Source organism: Cheilinus undulatus, linkage group 9, assembly GCF_018320785.1.
Source record: "Cheilinus undulatus linkage group 9, ASM1832078v1, whole genome shotgun sequence".
NCBI lineage: Eukaryota > Metazoa > Chordata > Actinopteri > Labriformes > Labridae > Cheilinus > Cheilinus undulatus.
The window spans coordinates 38,234,477-38,252,379 of NC_054873.1; the positions used below are offsets into that span (position 1 = coordinate 38,234,477).

Sequence of the window (17,903 nt, forward strand, 5' to 3'; positions counted from 1 at the left end):
GAGAATTGGTGGTGGTTTTGTACAATTTAAATGTATATCTCTGATTATTCTTTAATTTTTCTGTTGTGTGCTTTCAGGGGGCGGAGGCCATGGTGTTGGAGAGCGTAATGTTTGCAATTTTGGCTGAGAGGGAGCTGGGACCTAAACTCTACGGTATTTTCCCTCAGGGCAGACTGGAGCAGTATGTCCCTGTAAGTGTCCATGTGTAGTACCAAGAATCAGAGCACAGAATGTACATCTTTGGCTGCTGGCATTGATTGTTGGGGCACATTAGTTATTTTGCTTACACTGTCATAATTTTATCAGATTACATTATTGATGAAAGCATGATGATATCAGATTTTTTAAAAATTAGTTAATTAGCCTTCTCTGGCAATGACATGCCTACAGGGTAAAAGCTACATTTATTATTATATACAAGATACAAAAGATGTACAATAAATGTATCAAAGTTTGAAATCATAAGCTCTTACCATTGTTCATGTTTACAAATGAAAGAAAACTATTTTTCAATTCACTTCACTTCATGCAGCTCCTATAAAACTGGTCAAAGACCTGCCACAGTACCTTGTATCAAATCATCCTAAAATCTGAGGTTTGAGTCATCTATTTCAAAACCCATGATGGGTTGGCATTTTGCTAGCTACACGTACTTTTATGGTACATGGAGGGGGAACAGCATGGCGGTTCTGCAGATCAATTTTGTGTTAAAAGTCAATGCCACTCCAATGCTTTTTTTTTCAACAGCTTCTTATAATCAGGCTAGATATAGGTGAAACAGATATAACCTGTCTGAAAACATTTGTCCTGCTGAAAGTTGGGGTTCATGAAAAATTCTGTCTAATGTGCATCAAACGTGTAAAACATATGACTCCTAAAGGCTTACTGGGGGTTGGTTGTGGAGCTTTTTCCCCAGATTAAATCAGTTGTGTTGCATGATAATAGGGCATTGGGTTGACTAAAACTTTTAATGTGTTGACAGAGCCGTAAACTGGACACTTGTGAGTTAAGTGACCCCAGCATCTCAGCAGAAGTTGCTGAGAAGATGGCCAAGTTTCATGGGATGAGGATGCCCTTCAACAAGGAGCCAAAGTGGCTGTTTGGAACCATGGAAAAGTGAGTTTTACTTCTGTCTTGTTTCATGTCCCATCTTTATTGGCTAATAAGTAATCAAGTTTACTTGAACTGAGATTTCAAAAGAAAGCCTGAGAATGTAGGTTGAGCAGATCTGACACTTGGCCTTCGGTATCTGTAATTTTTGGGTCCTAAGATAGCAGCTGGCGTCACTGATTACTTATCGAGTACAAGGAGATGACAGGGGTTATCATAGAGTGCATGCATTTGAAATAACTGTCTAGTTTACTAAGACTTTTACATTGCACAATGTCTGTCTGCGTGTGTGGATAAAGTCCATTCTCCTGTTCCACTGATTATTTGTAAAGTACATGAGTAATGCGTTATCTTTCAGGATGACTTTTTTCAAACGTAACCTGTCTGCTCTGATTTTGTACATTTCTGTGTCAAGAAAGGAAGGCAGAGATCAGGACCATATACCCTTTGATTCAGTTGTAAGTTTAACTTGTATAAAGAAAAATGGATTTTGTCTCAAAAGAACAGCAGTGATAATTTGATTGAGGCAAATTGGCTTGTTTAATCTGTGTATTTTGTCTGGTGATTTATTTCATCTTCAGTTCAGCTATGGATTGCAAAAGCTATGTGAATTTGGAACCTAAAATCTTATTAATGACATGGTTTACGTTCTACTAACATTGATATGTTTGATTGTAGCTGGTTTTAAACATTTACTTGCTGTTTTCTCTTTCAGTGTACTGTTGTTTGACATCTTACTTGTATGTTTACTCATTTTTTTTTTTTTTTTTTTTTTTTTTTTTACTGTAACTTTGACTGTGCTGCTGCTGTCTTGGCCAGGATACTCTTGAAAAAGAGATTTTCAATCTCAGCGAGGTTGTTCTCCTGGTTAAATAAAGGTTAAATAAATAAAATAAAAATGTAAGGTGTTGAACCAGCAGAGATAGTTTCAACGTAAGCTAAGCTCTAACTTATATCTTACACCTGTCTCCTAGCTGGCATCCATAAAACATGATTTCTTTGTAATGAAGTAAAATGCCATGTCTGGGACAATTTTCTGGTCAGTTTGGAATATATCCTCTAGATGAGCCTTACATCGCTGTGGTGCTACCAGATATTGACACAATTAAAGTTATAAACTGGTTTCAGCAGAGGGTTTGGTGGGGAATTTCCACCATAACCATAACCATAACCATAACTTTCCACCATAATCCGACATAACCATCTGGTGAAACAGGCAACAGGTCACCAGAGCCAATGCTAAATGTAACAAATTAAGGATGGAGGACTGCTGTTACTCATATGAACCCCACTACTATTGTAATAAGCCAACAGGGCAAACCATGAAACTATCACAGCAAATTGAGTGATGAGGAAGCCACAAAATAATTCAAGCTCCTGACTTAAGGCAAGATTTGTAAAATGACTTTTGTAATTTCTTTGTTGGTCTTCCTCACAAACATTTTAGCTTATCAAGAAAACTGCAGCCAGAGCTCTAACATGGATCAAGATGATAATAAAGAAATCACTTTTGTTCAGATCAGTCAATCAGCTCACAGGCATGTCTGACCTCACTGAAGAATGTCAGCAAGCCCTTAGATCTCTAGGAAATAGATAGCTTTATTTTTCAACAACTTGAGCTTCATGATTTTATCAAACATGCCCCAACCAAAATTACCCTAAAATCTGGATTGTAATCTCTGCTCAATACATAATGTGCTCTTCAAAACCAAAATGTAAGTGGCAAAGTTTAAGTAATTTTGTCAATCATGCGTTGCATACAAAGGCTTGGTTGTGATATATCTTATATCTCTATACAAACAGTCATAACCTCTGTGTTTGAAATGTACATCATAAACAAATTAGCTTTGCATTGCCATACCTAGATGAGCACTTCTGACCAGCTAATGCATCTGAAATAAGATCTTATTTCGCACTGTTGCTTTTTTTATTTACAGCTGTCCACACTATGTTCGCCAGACAACTACTGCTGCAAATAGTGCCAAAACTACAACTACTACCAATATTGTTGCTTCACTGTCACATTTCTACTAAAGCTGTTCTTGCTGAACACTTGGAACGTCCTTTATGATTAGAGTTTAATATATAATCGTCATGAAGTGATTTTTGTTTAAAATAGGAAGAAATGCAAAACCAGACAAAAATATTTCTACTCATTTCAGTGAGGTCATCATAACCTTTGATTAGCAGTCACTGATAGTCAAGTCATGGCATCATACTTATCTGTGAGTCACGGTGACATTAGAATGTATTTAGACTACAACACTGCACTGTCACATGATCTGACTCCTCTGTGTCAGCTAGGCTATCAAGCAAGCATGTTTCTGAAGGAATATGTGGACTGAATGTGTGTGTAAAACTCTCACCAGGTACCTGAACCAAGTCATGAAGCTGAACTTCACCAGGGAGTCTCACCTGCGCCGCTTCAACCGCATGCTCAGCTACAACCTGCCACAGGAGATGGATATGCTAAAGTATGTTTACACACAGGCACACACACTCAACTCAAACCAATACAGAGCTGGTGATGCATGAAACATGTGAGGAATTCAAAACATGGTGTTATGCAATAGAAAGTGCAGAATGTGAAGGTCCTATGATCATGTTTACCACAGAAAAATTCCAGATTATCCTGTAACAATGTGTTTTGAAATAGGATGTTACAAAACAAACTCTGCTTATATACATGACCAAGCTCAGCTCTATCATTAGTTTAGTTCTTTTAACTTTCCCTTTTATTTCAGAGGACCTCCACCCTGTTTACATTGGCAAATATAAACACAGGGCAAACGATAAATTCTTAATCAGAGATGAAAAATCCACAATATTTTGTGCTTTAATGAAAATATGCAGGGTTTGTGGTTGTCCATACTTGGAGATGAGCATAGTTAAGCTTTTACCTCTGTGAATCCTGCTTATTGATCATGCTCTCCCTTGTTTTGCATATGTTTAGGTGTCTGCTGGAGTCCACCCACTCTCCTGTAGTGTTCTGCCACAACGACTGTCAAGAAGGTAAAACATTTGATTAAGATTCTCCATATTGAATTCAATTTGTCCAAAAATACAAAAATCAAAGAACACAAACTCTTCCCTTCTTGTAAAGTCTTCATGTTCAGTGTTGCTTTGATTTGCAAATGCTATCATTTGAAAATAACCAAGCCTCAATAATGTCAAATATGTACTTATCACAAATTATCCTGGCTGCCTCTGTAAAGGTTTTTTGTCATGTAATGTATCTGACTGGTGACCAGGGCTCCTGCAGTAATACTCTAGAACTCTGGAACATTTTACCTGCTGAGCTCTGCTTGGGTAAACCATAACTGATTTTGACTCTATTATGAAAATATGGATTTTCTTTTCAAGCTTGCATCTCTGTGTGAATTTTATTTAAATTAAGGGTATATTTTGTTTAGTGCCACTTTCTGTGAAGCAGCTTGACTACAGTATTTTTTTTTAAAAGGCTGATTTTTTTTCTGAATACCCCAATATGTCATTCTTTTTTTCTCTCTTCAAATTAATAACTTTTATGTTTTGTTTTCAGGAAATGTCCTGCTGTTAAAGGGTCGCCAGAGCTCAGACAAGCAGAAGCTGATGCTCATTGACTTTGAGTACAGCAGCTACAACTACAGGTAAGCAAGGAAAAAACAGATTTTTTTTCTGAATATATTCTTCCAAGAAGGATCATCTATGTACCTAGAGCCTGATATGTCATGCTTACCACTGGCTTTGATCTCTTTTAATTTCAAAAAACAATCAAAGACATATTATTGAGCAACAGTTGCTAAAACTAGTAGCTTAAGTTCCAGCACATTCCCATGCTCAGTCAGAATATTTTCTCTAAGCTCTGATAGTTCTTGCCCCTTTTCAGACTGGGGGTGCGTTTTGCTGTGTGCAGCTGACGCATGTTTCAGCTCAAGCTTGCACTGTTGCCGCTTTCATACCAGGCGTGTGTGGGCTGACTGTGTCCCCCTGATGTCACAACCCTGTCTGTTCTCATAAGTTTATTCTCAGCAACTCCTCCTACAAGATTCATTTTATAGCTGAACTGAGCCAAGAACAAAGCTGAGGGGAGTTTAACCATAGAAATGCTAAACCAGGCTTTACTTCTGAAAAGCACAAACTGGAAATGAACACATAGTTTGTTTATCTTGCCTGTGACATATTCAATCAACGTGAAAACAGAAAGCTTTATTAATGCTCAAGTATAAAGAAAAACTTTGTTAAACCAACACATTTTGGCTTTATTGGGGTACTTAAAAAACACATTGCAAACATATTCCACCCATATTAGTTAAAACAAGGTACATATGTTTATATCTGTTTAGGGGGCTGCACAGTGGTACAGGGGTTAGCGCTGTTGCCTCACAGCAAGAAGGTTCCTGGTTCACTTCCCAGTCAGGGCCTTTCTGTGCCGAGTTGTATGTTCCCTGCGATTGACTGGTAACCAGTCCAGGGTGTACCCCGCCTCTCATGAAATGACAGCTGGGATAGGCTCCAGCCTCCCCCGTAACCCCAAACAGGATAACGAGCTGGAAAATGGATGGATGTCTATTGAGGCCCACAAAAAAAGTAGAGCCTTTCACATCAGTGCTCCACGAATGAGACGCATGTGTTAGGCATAATAAATGCAGCACTCAAGCAGACAGTCTGAAAACCCTGACTTGTAAACATCCAAGCCTGTTAACAAGTCAGGGAAAATAAACTGTGTCTCTGCCACACGTGCCTCACGTGCCAAGTCTGAAACGGGCTAAGGACAAGAGTTCTCTTTAGTGCCTGATAAAGTGTCAACATGACAAATAAAAGCAGCAGCTTTTATTTAAGTGAATATTTGGGGCTTTTTGCCTTTACTACATGTACGCAGCTTTTTGCTGAATACATGGGGCAAAACCTAACCACTAGGCCATCTGCATCCCAGCATCTTAAAGGATATCATCAGCTAAGTGCCATCCAGAAATAATTGCTAAAAAGATAGCAACATGAGCATCCTGATTTGAATAAAATCTCCTTTTTTGAGTCATTCTTTATAGCCCTATCACCTATAAATGTCTTATCTACAGTAAACAGCCTCTTATGACAGACATAGCTTATAAATCTTTGTCAGCTTCATTTGCTGCATCATCGCCTCTCAGCCTCTTTCCAACATTTGCATTGGGCTTATTGTCAGACATAACATGAAACAGGGAGAGAGAGGAAAAGCAAGGGAGCAGCCTAGTTCTGCATCCCATCAATACATCTTTCTGGCAGCCACACCTCATGGCAACAGCACTCTCTTGAAATATTTACTACAGCTGTTATGTAACCAGCATTTCTCTAGCCAATGAGGACACACAGGATGGAGGCAGTGGAAAGACCTAATCCTGGGTCTGTCAGTGTAACAGATGATCATGATTGTGCAGTAAATATCCACTACCTGAACACAGGACTGGAACTCAAGCAGAATATGATGAAAAAGATTATATATTACACATGTAAAGGAGCTCTTCTTTTCAGCACCTTTGTGTGACTTCAAATGTGCCTGGGCGTGAGAATTCCTGAGAGGCTCATTTCTGGGAAAAAGAGTACAGCACACTGGCCTTGGCTCATGGTTTTTCTCAGACAAACCCCTGTCTCTGTCTCCTTCTTTCTCTCTCCCACACACAAAAACAGAAGCACTCCCACCCCCCTGCAGGGCTTTTCAGCATGGCCCCTTTAAGGCCCCTCATATGTTGCTCAGCAAACACGTGACCCTCTTTACGACCAGCTGCACGCACACACACAGACGGAGCATGTGTGCATGTGTTCAATAATGTATGTACAGGAAGGACACGCCCCCAAATGGCCACATATATGCACACGCTGTGGATTTTTGACTGACATTAGCTAGACGTGGAAACAGAGGAGGATGAGTAGTTCACAGGCTCCGTGCAGTCAGAGGTTTATTATTGGAGACATCTGCTGCTCCTGATAACAGGGTTAGAAATGCAAGTGAAGTGAAAGAACAGTGTCCTTAAATGCTGGAATAGAGGCCTTCACTCAAAGACAAACTCGCAGGCTTTTAACCAAAACAGGACTAAATTAGAGATTTTATGACTGACTGGTTAGTAGACCTCTGTGCTTTTAAATTAGTGACACCAATTATTCAATATTGTATGTCTATAGATGGTAAAAGTGTGGCAAATTAGCACCATTGAAGGTATGCAAAACAAACAGGTTGTTATCAATGTTACTATGAATATCTGGCCTCCTAAACTGATACCAAAGAGAACTTACTGAGATGAATAATAAAATGTACACAACAGCACTCACATTTATTATTTCTGTACTCGGAACACCTGGCAGTAGGAATTTCCTTCACTTGTTGTGATTTAAGTAGAAAAACTTAACCAGCATAAGTTGAGTTTACCATAATAGCCAGAACTTTGGTGCATTTGGCTGAACAGCTCCAAAGATTGAAGGGTGAGTTTGGGTAAACAATCCTTATATCCTTATATCTTTCTGACCTTCTCACTGGCTACCATCCCATCTCCTCAGTGTACCTAAATTAAAACTAAATCAGGCAATGGTGCATTTAGTCACTATGGTGCTGTCCTCTGGAACAAACTGCCTGCTGACCTGAGATCTGCAGAAACACTTAGTTCCTTCAAAAGTGGCCTTAAAACGCTGCTTTTCTCGCAAGCCTTTTGTTATTAGGTTATCTTTGTGTGCAAACTTGCTCATGGATTTGAATGTGCTCCTTTTAGGAGATCCCAACATTAGAATATGCAAAATATTGTACAGATTGTTGCAATGTGTGTCCAAGATCATTAATTATTTAGCCTAAAACTTCTGTTTTTCTTGACTCAGTAGTGTATCTTTGTTGCTGTTTGTCTGTTTTGTGTCTGTTTTTATCCTCTGTAAAGCACATTGAGTTTATATTTGTATGAAATGTGCTATATAAATAAAACTGAATTGAGTTGAATTGAATCCTTCAAAAAAGGTTATGTTCTAATGGAGAGAAAAACTCCAGCCCTTTTACACATGGAAACAAGGGCTGGGTAATTAATCAAAATTTAGACTAATTGCAATATGGCCTGCTGCATTTTTCAAATCACAGAAGGTGCAATATTTCTTTAACCTGAAATGTGTCAAAATTCCTAGTTTATTCCTTTTTTTTTTTTTTTTAATTGTATCAGAGATGTTCGGCTCTTCACATCATGCAAACATTCAAGTGTCTTTTTTTGATAATTACTTTTCTTATTTTTGTATGTTTTTCTTACTCAAATTGATCCTGAGACAAAAGTAATCATCTCTTCAATACAGCAGTTTACACCAAATTCACAATATGAGTCACAATAATATTTAGACTTTTTATTAGATTGTTCAGATCTAGTTAAATCTATCTAATGTTGTGTTGGGTATAATATAATAAAAATTGTATTGCTTGTGTTAATTGAAAAATACATGGAACTTCAGAAATAATCCCATGTTAAATTGTAATGTTGGAATTAAGAAATCACCATTAGATTATTTTTTCCAAATCATTCAGCACTGATGGAATCCTGATCATTTGTAGACAGTTCAGTTGGTACAGTTCTACACAAACCTCATCATCAGTGACTCACTGGGTTGAGTTTGGTGTCACACTCAGAGTACTAGGCTGATTTAGGAGAATAAAGGTGTGCCTGGAAAAGGCAGTGGTAAGGGGAGGTTCTGTGATCCTGAATATTTCTTGGTAATAATGCAGCTAGGGCTGTTAAAAGATCAACTTTTTTTTAAGCATGATCGATCTCAGAATTTCTGTAATTAATCAAGATTAATAGCCCCCTCTTATTACTTTTAAAAATTCCACTATTTTGCATTCAGGACAATGTTTGTGTCATTTTGTAATTTTCTGCTGTCTTTGGTTAAGGAAGGGTAACTAGCTTCCTGTTTGGATACAGACCTGCTTTTATTAGTATATGGAATATTATGCCATGAACCTAACCATGTAAAAAGGAACTTGTAATGCATTAAAGGGAACAGTGAAATGGCAAATGTTTGAAAACACAAGGTGCTGGTGACCTTTAGTTTGTCCACTTGTCCACTTTGTAGTTAAAAATATATGAGACACTAAGGAGCATTTGTGGACTTATTTTACATCACTGTGGCTGCAGGGAGTTGTTGAAGGGACTCCACCAAAGTGTGTTGAAAGGGACAAATGAAAATAATGCAATTAATTGCATTTTTAAAAAATACTACAGTAATTTTGGCCCTTGATAAATTGCAATTGATTAATCTTGCCAGCCCTAAATTACACAAAGGATATTGTTAAAATTGCATTTTTCTTGCTCAAATGAGCAATAAATACAATAGTAGAAAACACAATACTAGCAACCAAGGTGAGTAATACAGCGTGGTGAAGCGTAACTGTGATGCGATCACACCTTTATTTCTGGAAAACCTTTTGTTGCCACTGCATTCACACTGAAATTCCAAAAACCTTCACAAATCAAAACAAGTCAAGCCCTCTGAGCTTTTGATTACATGATATGATGCAATACAAACCACAACAGATGCATAAGTTGTTGACAGAAGAACGCATTTAACTGTAACAGTGTCTCATATAATTTATCTCTCTTTAATTTTTTTTTTTACAGAGGATTTGATATTGGCAACCATTTCTGTGAATGGATCTATGACTACAACTGTGATGAGTTTCCTTTCTTCAAAGTTGATGCCCAGGCCTACCCTTCAAAGGCCCAGCAGGTCTGTAAATACATCAACATACTGACATCTTACTCATACAGTTTCTCGGTTGGCTGCTGACTAGCATGAAATTGTGTCTCTCTGCAGCTCCACTTTATTGAAAGCTACCTGCGTGAGTCTGATCAAGGGTTTGATAACCTGAGTGAAGAGGACCAATTGAAACTGAAGGAGCAGCTATACGTTGAGGTCAACAGGTGAGCATATCGGTGTTTGCTGCCTAAACAAAAACAGCAAGAGACAATACAAGATGAAAAGTTTTCGGTAAAGTGACCGTTTGTTTGTCAATGTAGGTTCTCCCTTGCATCCCACTTCTTTTGGGGCTTGTGGTCCATCATCCAGGCCCGACTGTCCACCATCAAGTTTGGATACCTGGTGAGTTAGATCTGTGTCACTGTTTAGCTTGTTTTAGTTTTATATCTGCTGTGCTAGACAATAAATACAACTAGAAAAGCACTCGGAGAGTGCAGACCCCTGCCATTAGCCCTATCTCCCAATAGTAAGGAATCCTTTAAAAAATTCCTGGATCCAGACAGTGATCCGGATCACTTCCAAAATCTAATCAGTTCTTCCTTATGCCATCTCTGACATTTCCTGAAAATGTCATCAAAATCTGTCCATAACTTTTTGAGTTATGTTGCTGACAAACTAACAAACTAACAAACCCTGCCGATCACATAACCTCCTTGGCGGAGGTAACAAGAAGGCTTGCAGGAAAAGCATCCTGGAGGGTTACGCTGTGTAAATATTTGCTCTGCTGAGACGGGTTAGGTTATATCAGTTTGACAAGATATCACACAACAAACACAGGAGGGGGGTTGTTTCTGTCACAACAATGGAGGGTAAATAGGAGGTGAATGTTGCAACAGGGTCTGGAAAGTCAACGGCAATAGGCCTGCTTTTTGTGAATGAGCATAGTTAATTTGTGACATCAGTATATTTGTTTATTTTTGTTGTTTATGGTCATAGGTTATCTCTAATATCCTGTAGCATGACTGTTGTTCTTAATCAATTAGTGACTATGTCCATTTCTGATAAGCTGTTTGTGGTCACTTTTTCTGGATGACACGTTCACCTTGATTACATCATACATAGACGAGGGTGGACTGAAACATGAGTGAATACACTGATAGCATTACAGTAAGAGAGCTGAAATTATATTGAAGCAATTTTATAGATCAAAAACTGTTAAAACATGGCGAAATGACTGTTATGTGTGCTATATAGAATATGAAACCTCAAAGAGGCATAAATTTATAACAGTATTTATAACAGTTTACTTCAATGAACAGAAAAATAATGGAAACAAAGCTTTCAGTTTGAATATAAATCTTGGCATTAAGATCACATTTCATCCAGTCTACGACGAGGTTACTTGTCAACCTGGAGAGTATGCATATTAAAAAAGAGTGATGTTAACATCCCCAGTTTATATGTGGACTTTTACTTAAAGTAATGGCCATCATAATGGCCATTATTGTTTTTTTTTAGGCCAGATGTGACCATATTTGGATGAGAGTTGAGCATAAGAAGTAAGATCATTTATGCGTAAGGCAACGTTATTAGCAGGTTAAATATATTTTTTATTGAAGTGTTGTGCACTGAATGCGATTGTTGAGAGCCAATGAGACTTGGAAAACACCCTTTACTCCACTAAATGTAAAAACCTGCCCTGAATATGATGTATGACAGTCCACAAATAAATCAGTGTGTGAGTGACACCAAATGATGACAGCAGACAGAAAAACCATCTTAAACAACAGAATTTACCTACTGAAATAACTGGAGCACAGACTTCTAGGATGGCCTGTAACGAACAGCTCACCACACAGTTAACCTTGCATCCAATATTTGCATCAAGACACTAACATAAAAGCAAAGCCTAGTGTTATAATCAGGAAAAATCAGCCACAACTTTCAGCTTCCTCCTGTCACTCAATGTGGCATATTCAGAACTTTAAGACTTGGTATTATTAAGCCTTTTAATTCTTAGCTCCCACATGTTGGCTTAGTTTCCTAGCCCCTGAGAGAGAGATGCTTATTTTCCAGTCCTATTTCTCTAAAATTAAAGGTATTACAGTGGCCCAAAGGACATAACCATAATATATCTGTACTTGTCTTTTCTTTCAGGAGTACGCCCAGGCCAGATTTGATGCCTACTTCCAGCAAAAGAAGATCTGGGCCGTCTAACAAAGCAAGATGACTGGGTGGATTGAAAACACATCAAGCCAAACGGCAGGTGGAGGTGGACATACAAGCTGTTAAAGACTCCACAATCCATGCTTTACTTATGCTCCCTGCCTTGTGAGGATTTGCTGGTCATTGTTGGTGATGTGTTGACCAAAGCCAAAACTTGATTGTGTGGCTAGGTGCTTAAAATTTAGTACCCTTGCAGCTCTAAAGTTTGCAAGCATAACTTATTATGAGCCAAAAAAAAAAAAAGAAAAAACATCAACTTTTACTAACCACCATCACTGGTCAGGAGTGCTCTCTGGCTCTTCCTTTAGTGGAACCATATCACTAACATGAGGGTTATGTTTTGAGCAGGAGAGGTGGATTTAGGTTACAGCCAGATTGGATATGTTAACATTGCATCAATGTTATGTATTGATCATTCCCTTACGGAAATGCTCTATTGAAAAGAACCAAAATGTGTACTTCTCTTGCTAAATTCCTCCTTGTGGATGCAGCCAGCGGCCAGCTATGTATATTATATATAAATATAGATGTGCCAGTTACCTGGCCCCATCTGTTACTGATGGGCTGACTTGTTGACCCGTAGAATCATGACTTGATTGACTGGTCAGATTGATATCTTCACTTTGAGATATTTCGCACCTTCTGTTTTTTCATTTTGTGGTTTAAACTGTTGTATTTGACATTTCTCCAGGTCAGGGCAAATACAGGTGTGCTGTATAATCAGATATGCTAATGTGCTTTCCACAAGTAATTCCAGGGGCCTTCTTTAGAAGTGTAAACCTTGACCCACAGGCTTTAATTGAGACCAGGCTTTTGTTTGAGCTTTGGAATTTTTTTAGTATATAAGGCAACAGATGCTACTTTCTTGGTGGGGGTTAAGGTCCACCAAATTCAAACCAAACACATCAAACAGTGTAGTTCAGTGTCTACCAGCTAGCAACATATTAGCTGTGAGTTTGCGCAACCACATTTTTTCTGACAGATGTATGTTTGTTTACAATTTTGATTTTATCACGTTGTTTATTCGATCCAGTCTGAACACTGGGTTTCAACATTTACAATGTCTTCATTGGATTAAGAGACATTCCAGCTGTGCTTCACAAGCTTGAGAAGTTATTTGGAGAAAAATCACCAAACTGCTTTTTTGCTTATCTGTCTCATGACTGCAGTGAAGAAACTGTGCTGTCATTCGGCTCATGACAATACTCTTGTCACTGAGATAATGCATTCTTTGGTGATGTCACTGGCTTAACTGGCTTTCTAATTTATTGAAATAAGTCACAACTAGAAATTAACCATTTCTGTTTAGTTTAAAGTGGCTATCTTAGTCTAAAAACATACCACTAAGAGCTTAGCCACTGGTGTTACTTCGTCAAATCCACATGCACACGCTCTTACTGCATCATATTACGGCTATTGTCTGTGCCAGTGAAGTGGGATATTCGTTTAGAAAGAGAAAATGTGATGCAGTGACTAAATTGACATGTGGTCTCACTCCTTAAAAACAGCTTAGGTCAAGAAAAATTCTATACATCTCTACTGAGCCACTCAAGAGCTAAACTATCATTCACAGATACACTAATTTGTCACCTGCTGCTGGCATAGCCTGCACTTTGCCTTCAAATATGTCCTTGATTACATTGAAGTTCAGATTGTTTTTTTTTTACATTTCTCATTTTTGTGAAAGTTTTTGGGGGGTTATCAATCCTCTCTCTAGTCTTCAGTGGTACCAGTGGCCACAAGCCAGTAGCACAGTGACATGGGAGATTAGACTTCTTAATAATGCTATCATTGTTTGTGAAGCATTCCAACCGGAAACAAATAATCAGTTTATTCACAGTTTCACACAAGCACATGCAGCCTATATGACATGAAATGTGTTTTAATTATTAATTTGACTTGATTTGAAGCAGACAGGACCAGCTGAAGTGGAAGAAACTGACATCTCTAAGTCCACTACCTCTGCAACTGTTGCAAAATCAGTCAAGATTCAAACATGAGATGATATGTTTTACAGAGATGCCTAAATGTGACTTTGATAGCATCCAAGGCTTCATTTAGGGGAAAGACACTATCTGTATGCTTGTTATGCACATTACTGTAAACTAACACTCTGTTGCCATGTTAGGTGTGGGATAATTAGCTCAACACTGATGGCTCGACATAGCTTAAACTGAATTTACACCAAAGCAGGAAAACTTTCTCTTCAATGCAGTCCTGCAGTTTTGTACCTTTGTTGAAAGATTCCTGGTCATTGTGGCATCTTTTTAAGTGTTGGGTATCAATCTTACAACAACCCCGTGCCAACATGCAGTTAAATTCAAACCCGTGGTTATGCCCATTTGACAGTGTTGATCCATGATTGGACCACTGCTGTTTGGGAAAGTGGCAATATGACTACTTCAGCTATTATTACACAATACTACCTGGAAATTAATTATTCATAGTTGTGAAAGATACATTTAACTGTATTATTCAACTTTGCTGCTAGAAATAAAAGCATCACATTTAGCACCGAGTCTTACCTGCACACCCATCTTCATTACTGTTTAATGATAGCAAACACATTTGCTTGTTGTCCTGTTTACGTGGAAGGCAGCAAAATAAATATGTGACTCTTGTGAAGTGTACCATAGGCATTACCTTGAGTTTGTTGTGATAATGAGTAAACAGTATTAGAAAGAGTACACAGATGGAAGGGAACTAAGCTGGATCCTAACACTAAGCTGACCACCACACCTGTCACTTAATACTGGAACCATCCAAAAGGTTCAATGTCTGCTGTGGCACTTTTGATCTGTGAAACTAAGAAAAAATAACCCAATTTAGTATTTTCATGTTTGAGCATTTTGGGGTTGTTGAACTGTGACTTTTTAATGAAAGGTTATCTTTTTTACATGCAATTGTATTTTATTGTATATTTTTTGGTTAGGTTTTCTTTGGGATGTACTTACTGTATGGTTTAAAGTTTATTTTGAGATGAAATGGGACTAGTGAGGCAGCAGCTGAATGTGTAATGGGATGTACCAGAATACTAAAAATTGAAGTGTTACCGGTACACCCCAGTTGGGACAACAGTATTTTCTTTCACACCTTTTCTTTCACTCAAAACCTTCAGACTTTTTTTCTTAACTTCTATCCATTTTGTTGTTTCTCAGTATTGAAATGTATCAAGCCCTGACCTTTCAGTACATTATTTCTTTCTAAACATTGTTGTCTTTTCTCATGCCTGTTTATGTTTGCTGTAGAAACTTGGACACCATGTATTGCAGCTATCATACATTCCACAATTGTTACTTAGGATCAGTATCATGTGCACTTTGGACCAAAAAAGGTTAAAATTTGATCGAAGTGGTTCATCAAATAAAAATGTTGTTAGTCCCCGGTGAAGAACAAACACCCTCACTCACTCAGTCTATACCTGTAACTTATTGTAATGCTCACTTACTGAAACTTATGCTATTGATTATTCATATATATAACAAATGACAAACTTGTATCTATTCATTCTTGAAGATGTACATTGTTTTAATGTCGAAACACATTCTAATCTGTGATAGCACCCACAACCAGTCATGTGACATACAGTGATAACTTTGCAATCTATGCAGCTTTTCTGGATGCATATAAAAATACTTTGCAACTAAGTTTATTGGAACACTATTTCGGTATAAATAAGACCAAGGCTGTAAAATTTCCATTCTGCTCAGCACAAATAAAACCATTAAAATAACGCACATGGCTTTGTTTTTATTTTGTTCTGAGCACAAACTGATGAAAGATGTGATGAACAGTGTAAATGTGAGGAAAAAGTTTAATGCAGAAGTTGCTGCTTACTTTAATACAGTCGTTTTTGGGCACAGCGATGTTTTATTGTAACTGCATATGCTTAGATTACTTGTAAATAAAAAGTAAGCAGTTTATGAGTGAAAGCATACAGAAATGACTTAAAAGCTACTTTCAAATTATTCAGGAAGGACTCACTTTAATAAAGGGGGCCAAAATACTCAAATTACTTTGAAATTATCAAGCTACTTATATAGAAAATTATAATCTTATTTCTAAGAAAATACTTGGTAAAATACCACCTAATTATCAGAGAATTGCCGTGATATTACTAGGTTCAGGGAGTTGGGGTTTAGGGTAACAGGATTAGGGTAAGGGTAAAAATTAGGGGTGGGAGAAAAATTCAATACAACATAGTATCACAATATTTTGTCTGGTGATTTATTGTATCGTCTCGTCCACCAAGTATTGATTTTTTTTCATTAATATGAACTGAAGTCTATGATAATGGAAAAATAAAATCAATTGCTTGAACAACTGTTAGTCCACTGAGGTCAGCAGAGGTGACAGTCATAGAGCAGGAGAAAGTTAGTACAACAAACATGGCGACACCAGGGGAAGGACATTAGGAATGCAAGCAGGGCATGAATGAGATGGACATGACACATGAGGTTTGCAAAAAGTGCTACATGAAAATAAAATACTGCAGAAATATGACAAACATGAGGACAAGACTGATGCTAAATCAGCAAACAGTCAAAAAAATGGTATAGATTGCACTATATTGCAATTTAAGGTATCACATAACTCACTGTATTGCAAAATGATTAAAACCACAATAATATCTAATTGTGACCCAAGTACTGTGTAAATATTGTACTCTGGGGCCACTAGTGATTCCCACCCTTAGTAAAAATCTGGCCTAATTACCAGAAAATTGTCACAGTATTACAAGGGTTGGAGTTAGGGTTAGGGGGTTAGGGGTTAGGTTAGGGTAAGGATAAACTACTACCTAATTACCAGAGAACTGACACAATATTATTGGAAATTATTTGATAATGAATACATCATTATTATGTAAATACTTAGTTAATTTAGCCATATCCGAGTCAGTACTTGTAAAATTACAAGGTATTACCACATAATTACCACCTTGTTCTTGAGAAATTACTTGATAAATACTATTATTATAAAATTACTGTGTAATCACTCTAAAATTACTTGGTTATCACAAAGTAATAAAGGCCCACTAAAAAGTGTTACCAAAATTGTTTTATATTCATCAACTTAGAATAATCATTGTATTCATACATGGGAAGGGTCCCTCTATGGACTCAGCCACTTTGGATTTTTACATTTTGCATGTTTTTACCATACCAGAGCAGGAACCAAATTAAAACAAAACAATGTAATATTCAGATGATAATATGCTAATTTAGATAGGTCTGTTTATAGATATTATGTTCCATGTGTTGCCAAGTTTGTTCTGCTTAATGCTACCAGGCTAAATAATACACACTGAACCTTTAAGCTTAGGGTTCGGCAACGATTGCATGACTAATGCATTAATAAGTATTTATAATTGTGTTTTCAAATGATGTATGAATAAGTTAATGATACTTTATAAATGATGAGGTAAGTTTCCACTAATCATTTACTAAAATTTATAGTTCATTATAAAGTTATACAGTTTTATGTGATGAGGGATTACTACAGTGACTTTTCTGTGAATGGACAAAAAGCTTCTTCCTCTTCTGCATCTCTGAACTAATTCCAGTGTTTTAACTGTATTTTTTTTTAATCACTGCTTTGTGATATTTTAATCTAAAACATAACTGTGCCCATCCCTTCAGACTCACTACTGTCAGTATGGTCAATATTTTATTTTGACTGAACGATCTTTAATCATTGTAATGATGACTGTCTAAAAGGTTGTTTTTCTTTATTAGGATCAATTTTTATCCTTAAAACAAACTGTAACCAGATTTTCTGACCAGATGAGTTCACTGGAGTATTCCTTGCTTAGCTGAGTGTATTTAAAATGTAGCTGAGTTTGCATTTAGATAAGGGCAGAACTGACGCAAACAAAATGGCAGTCAGGACAGATT

At 37.3% G+C, this 17,903-nt stretch overlaps 1 protein-coding gene across 2 annotated transcripts in view; it reads left to right on the forward strand.

Moving 5' to 3' along the window:
* The window catches only part of chka (choline kinase alpha), a 27,286-nt gene extending 11,553 nt beyond the window's left edge, over nucleotides 1–15,733 (forward strand). For both annotated transcript variants that reach the window (XM_041796655.1, XM_041796656.1), the window contains 9 exons: nucleotides 78–191; nucleotides 983–1,116; nucleotides 3,480–3,584; nucleotides 4,064–4,122; nucleotides 4,652–4,739; nucleotides 9,705–9,813; nucleotides 9,901–10,007; nucleotides 10,104–10,185; nucleotides 11,941–15,733. In XM_041796655.1, coding sequence (XP_041652589.1) covers nucleotides 78–191; nucleotides 983–1,116; nucleotides 3,480–3,584; nucleotides 4,064–4,122; nucleotides 4,652–4,739; nucleotides 9,705–9,813; nucleotides 9,901–10,007; nucleotides 10,104–10,185; nucleotides 11,941–12,000 — 858 coding nt within the window. In that variant the 3' untranslated portion in view covers nucleotides 12,001–15,733. The remainder of the gene's footprint in view (nucleotides 1–77; nucleotides 192–982; nucleotides 1,117–3,479; nucleotides 3,585–4,063; nucleotides 4,123–4,651; nucleotides 4,740–9,704; nucleotides 9,814–9,900; nucleotides 10,008–10,103; nucleotides 10,186–11,940) is intronic.
* The last annotated feature ends 2,170 nt before the right edge of the window (nucleotides 15,734–17,903 follow it).